The 10,569-nt window shown below is 41.8% G+C and overlaps 1 protein-coding gene across 1 annotated transcript; it reads right to left on the bottom strand.

Annotated features, from left to right (window-relative positions):
- Window positions 1–2,604: 2,604 nt before the first annotated feature.
- Window positions 2,605–10,364, bottom strand: LOC142150174 (transmembrane O-methyltransferase homolog). The gene is made up of 4 exons (XM_075205379.1): window positions 10,267–10,364; window positions 8,235–8,500; window positions 5,509–5,705; window positions 2,605–2,927 (listed from the first exon to the last, which is right to left on the bottom strand). The coding sequence occupies exons 1-4, from the start codon at window positions 10,341–10,343 to the stop codon at window positions 2,622–2,624; spliced, it is 846 nt and encodes a 281-aa protein (XP_075061480.1). The 5' UTR covers window positions 10,344–10,364; the 3' UTR covers window positions 2,605–2,621.
- Window positions 10,365–10,569: the final 205 nt, after the last annotated feature.

Below are 10,569 nucleotides of genomic sequence, written 5' to 3'. Positions count from 1 at the left end.
CTTAGCAAAACAAAGCACAGGACAAAAGCACCGCTGGACTCAGCAAGGACAGAGCACTGGACTGATGCACCACTGGACTCAGCAAGGACAGAGCACTGGACTGATGCACCACTGGACTCAGTAAGGACACAGCACTGGACTGATGCACCACTGGACTCAGCAAGGACTTTTTTGATTTTTTTTTTTAATATTAATTTAATAGGATTTTGGTAGAATTTTTCTTTTTTTTTCTTTTTATGGAAGTATTTTTAATACTTTTGAAAGAAATATGCACTTTGCAGAACAAAGCACAGGACAAAATGCACCGCTGGACTCAGCAAGCACAGAGCACTGGACTGATGCACCACTGGACTCAGCAAGGACAGAGCACTGGACTGATGCACCACTGGACTCAGCAAGGACAGAGCACTGGACTGATGCACCACTGGACTCAGCAAGGACACAGCACTGGACTGATGCACCACTGGACTCAGCAAGGACAGAGCACTGGACTGATGCACCACTGGACTCAGCAAGGACAGAGCACTGGACTGATGCACCACTGGACTCAGCAATGACACAGCACTGGACTGATGCACCACTGGACTCAGCAAGGACTTTTTTGATTTTTTTTTTTATATTAATTTAAAAGGATTTTTGTCGAATTTTTCTTTTTTTTTCTTTTTATGGAAGAATTTTTAATACTTTTGAAAGAAATATGCACTTTGCAGAACAAAGCACAGGACAAAATGCACCGCTGGACTCAGCAAGGACAGAGCACTGGACTGATGCACCACTGGACTCAGCAAGACAGAACACTGCCAAAAGCACCACTGGACTCAGCAGGACAGAGCACAGCACAGCACAGCACAGCACGAGAAATAGCAGGACAGAGGACCACCTAACACACCCTGCCTCTTCCCTGATCAATGCCCGAGTGAAGATGGCGGTGGCAAGCGGGGAATTTAAAGGTTCCGAGTATCGCGAGATCCGACAGCAGGATTATGACTCAGAGCCTCGTTTTAAGTTTCGGAATTGGCGGGAATACCCGGACAGTGCTCGGATCTGACTCGGATCCGCAATGTTCAGGGGGGCTCGGATTCCAGGAATCCGAGTGCGCTCATCCTTACTACAAAGTTAATTATTCTACCAGGCAGCATGATGGCGTAGTGGTTAGCACATCTGCCTTACAGCACTGGGGTCATGAGTTCAATTCCCGACCATGGCCTTATCTGTGAGGAGTTTGTATGTTCTCCCCGTGTTTGCGTGGGTTTCCTCCGGGTGCTCCGGTTACCCCCCACACTCCAAAGAACATACTGGTATTGACCCTAGTCTGTGTGTCTATGTCTGTCTGTGTGTTTGTGTTAGGGAATTTAGACTGTAAGCCCCAATGGGGCAGTGACTGATGTGAGTGAGTTCTCTGTACAGCGCTGCAGAATTAGTGGCGCTATATAAATAAATGATGATGATGATGATGATGATTCTAAGACAGAGACTCTCCTCCTCTATGTATTACCACCTCATCTAAACTTCCTGAAATCCAATTCTATTTTATGTTATGGAAAACCATAACATAAAATATTTGGGATTCGTTCTCTCCCTGCCCCATTGCAGCTTACAGTCTAAATTCCCTAACACACACAGACAGACCCACAGAGACAGACTAGGGTCAATTTTTAGCAGCCAATTAACCTACCAGTATGCTTTTGGAGTGTGGGAGGAAACTGGAGCACCCGGAGGAAACCCACGCAAACACGGGGAGAACATACAAAGTCCACACAGATAAGTCATCCATCTGCACGCAAATTAAGGAGAACTCAAACAAGTTGTATCATAGATGGTCCCTACCAGGTTACACAAAATATATGCTGGAGGGTATAACATGGTAATTATCAGTGAAATTTAATTGGACTTCAAACCATTTCTACATTTCTGGGCATCTATAACTGATCCTTCCATTGCAGGGATGTAGCTATCATAGCTGCAAGGGTTGTGAATGTTACACCAAAGCCTGCTGCTGACATATCTTAGGCATTACGTGATACCATGTAATGTGGGGTCTCCAGTATCTATTGTATTGCTGGAGGCAGCCATGCATACAACTTATGAGGGGCCAAGACATTTTCCACTAAACCTTGATAGTAGTAGTTACACAATTATTCCATTTCACCAGCTCATGTGACAAGACATTAATATGCTAATCAGTTGTACTTGGCCCTCCATGTCCTCTGATGTCAGGAGACTGATTTCAGTCATACGGCATCAAAAGAGGTCAGAGCTTGCAATACATGCACATAAGGACAGACCGTCAGAACAAGTGCACTCAGAATTCTTAGCCTATCAGATTGGGGCAAGAGTAGCAGGCATTGGTGACACTTGCACAGCCTCTTATCTGGGCCTGAGAAATAGGCAGCTATTCTGGGACAAGAGTTTTCAGTGTAACCATTAAATACTTAAAAAGCATCGATATTACATGTTGTCATGAGTTTTCTTAATTGTCATAAAAATTGCAGTTACTTTCTTGTATACTTACGCACAGCTTTGGTGCAATATTGAAAGTGAATAGAAGAAAACACTGGATATGAATACTTCATAACTTCCACTAATAATTATTATATTATTCAGTAGTTTTTATTTGTGTGTTACTGCTCATTCTGCTGCTTGGACCCTACATATTTCACCTTCAACAATCCCTGGCAGCAATCCACAATTCTAAAACCTTCAGCAACTTGAAGGTGACTCATGAAGTCTTTGGCCGTTGGATGGTCCGTGTTGTTGGCTAGTATTAATGTCCCGGGGAGAAGGGCTCCGATCTCTGTCAAAGCCAGCAAGCCTTGAATATACTGGTCACATTGATAGTCCATCAGCACCAAATCCACCCCCTTCAGGCCAAACTGGCTTTTCAAGACGTGGACGGCTTCTACTGGATGTTGACACAACAGTTTAAACTGCAAGAAAGGAGCAGAAAACAGCTGCTGAGAAAACAGAGTTCTCTATTTGGTGTCAAATGTTCCAAGAGTCTAATTATATAAATCTAAACATGACAAATAAGTATTAAGCACACAATTTGGTATGATTTTTAAGTGCTTTGTATTGAGTGGTAATGTACTGTAGCTTTAAATTGCTATTCAAACAGAATTACTATTATAAACATTTAAAAACTTAATACAAACAAAGCATAAAAGCCTTCTCCTAAGCCTCCTTATTAGGAAAACAAACTTCGGATAAATGTTATTCACATAGTAGTTCTTTGTTTATCCCACTGAATATTCAGAGCAGGACAAGACTCAAAACTCATGACAGCAAGATAATATCTCCAACAGAGCTATAGTGAAAAACTCACTAAAACAATTAAACAGACTAGATAATTAAATGTATAAATGTATCACTCCCACTCTCATCAGGTGCTCTGCTTGATTGCTCTCACTGCAGACACACCCTGTCAGCATGCTGTTAGCTGTGGAAAAAGATCCTTCTAAACCTTATATGCACATTATAACACACTATTTACTATTATTTTGTCACACATACCATATGTTGTCAACCTGTATCCCTTCAATCTAGGTGCCCTACTGTACAAATGTGTAACTTTGTTTGAAGCCTTGCTCTGCAGACTGTCAGCTAAATACCTATAATTCCTATCTGGCAAACCACTCTATTGGTCACAATATATCTATATATATATATAGATATATATATATATATATATATAGATATATATATATATATATATATATATATATAGGCATTTATATAGTAGATATATATATATATATATATCTACTATATAAATGCCGAGTGGCGTGTGTGAAAAAAAACAAAACAAGCTGCAGCGCCACCTGCTGGGCAGAGTTATACACTGACCTATATATTTCTTGAAGGAGAAGTGACAGTTGGGAGTGGTTGGTGGTTGCCGGGGGTGACAGTGGGGAGTTTTTAACACCTCAAGTAGCTTGATGAAGGATGTGGCGATGAAGATGAAGGATGAGGTGATGGAGAAAAATGATGAGGTGGTGACATGTGGACAAAACCACGTTAAAAAAGGGCGCTTGCGTCGGGAAGTAACGCTCTTCCCCTGAGGAGGCCTGGGCTAGGCCCAAATGCATGACAAGAACCTTTTTAACACCTTAAGTAGCTTGATTTGACTAGAATGCATGAGTATCATGCACAGGTTAACTTGTATATATATATATATATATAGATATAGATATATATTGTATCTATCTACATACACACACACACACATAAATCAACAACAACATTAAAACCCACTGACAAGTGAATTATTATTATTACTATTTTTATTATTATCTTTTATTTATAAGGTGCCACAAAGGGTTTGCAGTGCCGTACATGACATATACAGACAGCAGTGATCCCTAACACATAACATGATACATGAAGAACAAAATACACAAACTAGACATACTGAGTGAATAAATATACAGGTAACATGGGTTTGCAGATCAAATTATTTGCGGGACAGTGCGTGAGAGCGCTGGTAGTGACCAGCGAGAAGTAGGCCTAACCTAGGAAAACATAGCTAGGGAAGCAGGCCAAGAGGTACAGAGGGTGATGCAATATTAGATGGAGACCACAAGGAAAAGGGGCCCTGCTTGTGAGATTTTACATAATAAAGGAAAAGGGGAGACACAAATATATTGGTACTGTCTGGGGGTGTGGGAGAGAAAGAGTAAGGATGAAGGCTGATAGGCTGGAATAATTAAATGAGTCTTAAGGGCACACTTGAAGCCTTTGAGAGAGGAGGCTAGCCTGATGGCGTGTGGGAGATCGTTCCACAGCTGGGGAGATGCCCGGGCAAAGTTCTGAAGGTGGGAGTGGGAAGAGGTGATTAGTGAAGTAGTGAGGCGGAGGGAGACAGCAGAGAGAGAGCAGCGGGAGAGAATAATGAGGCGGGCAGCAGCATTGACTTAAGAGGGGCAAGAAGTGAAGTGAATAACATTGAACAGTCAGTTCTTAAAGTTGATGTGTTGGAAGCAGGAAAAATGGTAAGTGTAAGGATCTTAAGGGTCAAATTGTGAGGTAGACGACTGGGCCAGAGCATCTCCAAAATAGCAAGCCTTGTGGGGTGTTCCTTTTATGCAGTGGTTAGTACCTACCAAGAGTAGTCCAAGGAAGGACAACCGGTGAACCTCCAAATTCCCCAGATCTCAATCCGATCAAGCATTTTTGGGATGTGCTGGAAAAAAGAGTCCGAGCCATGGAGACCTCACCTCGCAACTTACAGGACTTAAAGAACCTGCTGCTAACTTCTTGGTGCCAGATACCACAGGATACCTTCAGAGGTCTTGTGGAGTCCATGCCTTGATGGGTCAGAGCTGTTTTGGGGGCAGGAGGGGGACCTACACAATATTAGGCAGGTAGTTCTAATGTTGTGGGTGATCGGTGTATATGTATAACAAATCATGTCAGAGAGAATGTTTTACAGCACTACATAGGCAAACTGGGTACATAATTAGTCACTTTAACAGCAGTTACCAGCAGTAGCCGATAAGAACACCATCATACCTGAATGTGTTTAAAACCAGCGACTAGAATCATCTCCTCTGCCGATTCAGCCATGCTGTCCTCTTGTTCCACTGCATACAACTTCCCTTCTGGGTGCAGTAGAGAAAGCAGTTTTATGACAGAATATCCACATTGTGTGCCCAACACAAGCGTCATTTGTGGTATAGACTGTGTTACCGCATTTGCTAGAAAAATGTCTATAAAAAGATAAAAGATTAATCAAACTTCAGATGAAAAAAACAAACTATAAAACCAATAATTTTTATGTTTTCTACGTACTGGCTGAGTTTTCCAATTTGTCCATACATGGGTGTTTGGTTAAATGGAACAGATCTAGCTGTTTACCATTCCATCACCCAAGGGCATGTTACCACCACACACACACAGCTGGTAGTTGTCATGTGTTGGCCTGCCAATCATTTAAGGGCTGTTCTGATAACAGATCAGATTGCTGATATTAGTGCAGGTGCCGTCAGCTTAAGATATTTCACTTCATTAAATGTCATCTGTTTAGTAAGCTATTGTTATCTCAGATATTTTCGGATTCCTTTTTACATTTTGTAAGAAAGAGGGTGATTGTGTGATTTAAAACCTTGTGGGAAGCAGGAGTTTTGCTAGCTTCTCAAAAGAGACGGCCTAGCTCCACAACTAAGTTCCCAATGTTCATGGATGCTCCTATGGCCTAGCTCCACAACCAAGTTCCCCATGTTCATGGATGCTCCTACGGCCTAGCTCCACAACCAAGTTCCCCATGTTCATGGATGCTCCTACGGCCTAGCTCCACAACCAAGTTCCCCATGTTCATGGATGCTCCTACGGCCTAGCTCCACAACCAAGCTCCCCATGTTCATGGATGCTCCTACGGCCTAGCTCCACAACCAAGTTCCCCATGTTCATGGATGCTCCTACGGCCTAGCTCCACAACCAAGTTCCCCATGTTCATGGATGCTCCACGGCCTAGCTCCACAACCAAGCTCCCCATGTTCATGGATGCTCCTACGGCCTAGCTCCACAACCAAGTTCCCCATGTTCATGGAGGCTCCTACCGTGTAAATATAACCAGAGCCACCAAGAGTGGACTTGGGCCACAATGCGACCACTTGGGCCCCTAGGCTGCCTTTGTAAATGCCGGTGCCTGGTGGGTGTTTTACCATGGACCACTCTAGTCTGTGTGTGCAGATACTGGAAAAAACTGCACTGCACGCTCTTTCCCAGCCCACAATACACCTCAGATAAAGCCATCAATAACAAGATGATGCTGCAGCTCCTTTGCCCTCACCATTTTTGTCACTGCCTCACCCCCTCTCTAATAAAAGAGGATATTTGTTATCATTCAACATCTTAAGGGTGTCAAATAAGTTGATATAAATCCACTAAAAATCTCAATGGATTTCAGAGCATGTGCTGGTGATTTTAAGGCAGAACAAGATCTGTAAAATGTGGCCAAATAGGAACCTGTCATAGTTTATGTGGTCACCTATAGTGCCCAGGACAGGTGTTATATCCCTTAAGAATCTCACTAGTGTGAAGATGGACAGAGAGGGTCTCTTAGAAATACTTGTGTTTGGATCTGTAAGGAGCTTGGTAGAAGGAATTGTGCAGTGGTGGCTGCTAAGCTGTAAATCTGCACTGGTGACTTATGTAGAGCTAGGAGCAAAGAAAAAAAAAAGAGCAAATTTGCACCTTTGCAAAAACATGCTGCACTGCTCTTTAAATTGTAAAAGGGGGCGGGTCCTAGCTCAACTCTAAATTACAATGTAAAAATAGAGCTGTCCAGTATTTGTGTGCTACATGCAAAAGCAGACAGTATTTTCCTTGCATGCAAAAAAATGAATATATTTGCACCCCTTGCATTGCAAAATGGTTTTTCCGGGAACTAATTTGCTCTCTTTTTTACTAAGCTCTAAATGATGCCCTTTGTCTCAGGAGAGGTGTGGACAACCAGGGAGACTGAGTGGGTTTCTGGGACCAGATGAGCAACATAACATGTGTAATACTCTATGTATTCCTCTGTGTAAAAACAAATTTTGTGTCTTCCATTTATGGTACTCAATACAAGTAGGTCAGAACTTCCATAAAATATTATCTCCCATTACAAGGTCAGTATTTTTCGCAAGTATATTTGTGTAGTTTGGAATAAGTAAACAAAGAAAGCACTCACAGGACTTATAAAGAAAAGAGAAACCACAGGCATAGTGATTTATTGCTCACAGTTCAGCTGTTCTGGCTTTGCCTCATTGTAACATCAGATAATAAATTACTGTCTTTGGTTTTGTAAGTCCAGTGAGTGTTTATTTTGTTTATTTATCCCACGTTGTAGCCTGAATTCTGGCAATTACAAGTGAAACAGAAGTGCAAGGTCTTTCTACATTTGTTTTGTGTAGTTCTTTGATATAAATCCGCCTATATTTGATGACCCTAAAACATTCTTGACAACTTAAAAATCTACCCTACGGGGAGATCTCGGATGGGGGGTCAAATGCAGGGGAGGATTAGCGTTGCAAATAGCGTCATCTCGGTCCCGCCCACTTGGTGAAATTCTGTGATTGCGTCATCATGTCACAGGGGCGGAACGCAATGAGAATTGCGCATTGATGCCCCATGCCGTCCACTTCACGAGGATGCGGCATAGAAAATTAAAGCTGGTATCTGATTGGTTGCTATTGGTGACAACACTTTTTTTTCACAGTTATTAGTTACTTTTCAGTTGTATATGCCATACGCACCTTGTTCTAAAGTAAACAGCAAATCTTTTATCATGTTATCTCGTACGGCATAGTCCTTAAATGTCTGCAGCACACTATCTGGTTTTCCATGGGTCGATTCAAACAGCACATATCGACGGAGAGCCTGCTGAGTCCTTACATCCACCTTCCATGTACACCCAGGCCATGAGCGGTATCTGTAAAGTGCCCATGCTACAGCCACACACAACGGCGCCAATGCACCAGTAACTAGGACTGAGTAACTTGATGCCATGAGTGGTAGGGAGCTGGAAAATATCAGACATTATTATTATCCTTTATTTATAAAGCTCCAACATATTACCTGGTGCTGTAGATTGAGGGGATCATAATACAATAAAAACAACATATTATACCATAAAAACATGACAGAGTCATTGCGCAGCGGGGGGCGGGGCCATGATGAGCCATAGTATGAGCCATAGTATGACCCATAAACTGGGTACCTTTGTACAGCCATTATACTCAAACTGCATTTGAGTAATCACGTCTAAAAAGATCGGTGTCTGTTCTTACAGTTTTCTGTGCACTTTTGCAAACCACCGCTTGATACATTGCATGAAAACGTGCACTGTTTGAAGGCTGCATTTAACATTACGGGACGGAAACATCACATTTTGTCTCTGGTGCAGCTGATTCTTCCTGCTCTGTCCTTCTTGGCTTCTCACTTTCCTTACATTCCCTGTCCAAGTTTACTCTGATCCTCATTTAAATCTTAAAGACTAAAGATCAGCTGCCTCTGTTGGATAGTGTGAGTCCTCTTTGGGCCATGGGGGTAGGGGCTATCTGGTTGCGTGTAAGCCTGTAGGGAGATATACTTGCTATTTGGGGGATGTAAGGCTATAAGGAAGTATACTGGCTATGTGGTGGTATGTGAGGCTATATGCAGGCATTTGAAAAGACAGTTGCTTGTGATGTACATGGTAATGGTATTGTCAAATAGCTCATATTATTATTATTACCATTTATTTCTATAGCGCCACTAATTCCGCATCGCTGTATAGAGAACTCACTCACATCAGTCCCTGCCCCATTGGGGCTTACTGTCTAAATTCCCTAACACACGCACAGACAGACACATACACACACACAGACAGAGACAGAAAGACAGACTAGGGTCAATTTGTTAGCAGCCAATTAACCTACCAGTATGTTTTTGGAGTGTGGGGGGGAAACCGGAGCACCCGGAGGAAACCCACGCAAACACGGTGAGAACATACAAACTCCTCACAGATAAGGCCATGGTCGGGAATTGAGCTCATGACCCCAGTGCTGTAAGGCAGAAGTGCTAACCACTTAGCCAATATTAACATTATCACAGAATAACTTCTAAACATTCACTTCTATGCTGCAATAAGTAATTTTCACAGATGTATACTGTATATGTATATACAATAAATAGCCCAGATTCACATTCAAAATTGAATACAAAGAAAATGTCACTTACAGGACTTGATCAAAAAGCGATTTATTGTAGCATCATATACCAAGATTTCACTAGCTTCTGGAATACTCATTTTACTCTTTAGCTCTAATTTTATACATTCATTTTGCAGCAAGCAGAGGCTGAATTAAACCTTGAAAATCTCAGCACACTCATGTCACCTCTTACTCACTGTAAAAAAAAAAAACTTCCAGTTGACAGGTCTGCAATTAAGGGAGCAGATTTCATATTTCCAGGAGGTATTGTAAAAGTGAGAGCACATGAATTTAGTAAATTATGTACCTAGTAGTAAAAAAATAAAAAAGACTAAGACATTTTTAATTTGTATTCATTTTAGTAATGGTAAAGCTACTCAGTGATAGATTGCCATTCACTATACAAATACTGGAAGAAAAGAACGAGCTATTGCATTGATTTTGTGTCTGATTAGAGAATAGTTTGAGATTGGTCACATTTTAAACACAAATAAATAAAACAACTTTCAAGCACACATTCTTCGTGTAGATTATAAACCGATCAGAGTTTAGTTATTTAATAAAGTTATGTAAAATAATTACCCTGCTACCTTACCATGCTCTTTGTAACCTTGATTCAGCAGGAGGTAGTGTCAGATAACCAGGAAGTGTCCTGGTAAATAGATCATACATGAGATATACAGCCCTGAAGCAGGTACGTGAGTGCTGGTGTTTATTACAGGCTGCAGGCTGCAGCCTACAGAGGGCAGTCTAGAGCAGGTTGAGGTGAAGGTGTCTTACAGCCAGGCTGGTTCCCCCATATGTTAGGTTACTTCCTATATAAGTGTTAGCTACAGAACTTAAAGATACAAAAAGGGACACCTGCTAAATATTGTGTCCATTTGTGATATTTGGTTGT

The sequence above is a fragment of the Mixophyes fleayi genome, chromosome 4 (genome assembly GCF_038048845.1).
Source record: "Mixophyes fleayi isolate aMixFle1 chromosome 4, aMixFle1.hap1, whole genome shotgun sequence".
Classification (NCBI taxonomy): domain Eukaryota; kingdom Metazoa; phylum Chordata; class Amphibia; order Anura; family Limnodynastidae; genus Mixophyes; species Mixophyes fleayi.
Note: the sequence above shows the minus strand (reverse complement) of the source record. Positions and strands in the feature narration are given on the sequence as shown.

Bases quoted from the DNA above. Each gene is read 5' to 3' on its own strand.
- LOC142150174 (XM_075205379.1), bottom strand. From the start codon at position 10,343: ATGTATGATCTATTTACCAGGACACTTCCTGGTTATCTGACACTACCT. The intron at 8,501-10,266 runs GTAAGGTAGCAG...GATATTTTCCAG, and splicing joins TCAAGGTTACAAAGAGCATG to CTCCCTACCACTCATGGCAT. The intron at 2,928-5,508 runs GTATGATGGTGT...CCTTTCTTGCAG, and splicing joins CTGGTTTTAAACACATTCAG to TTTAAACTGTTGTGTCAACA.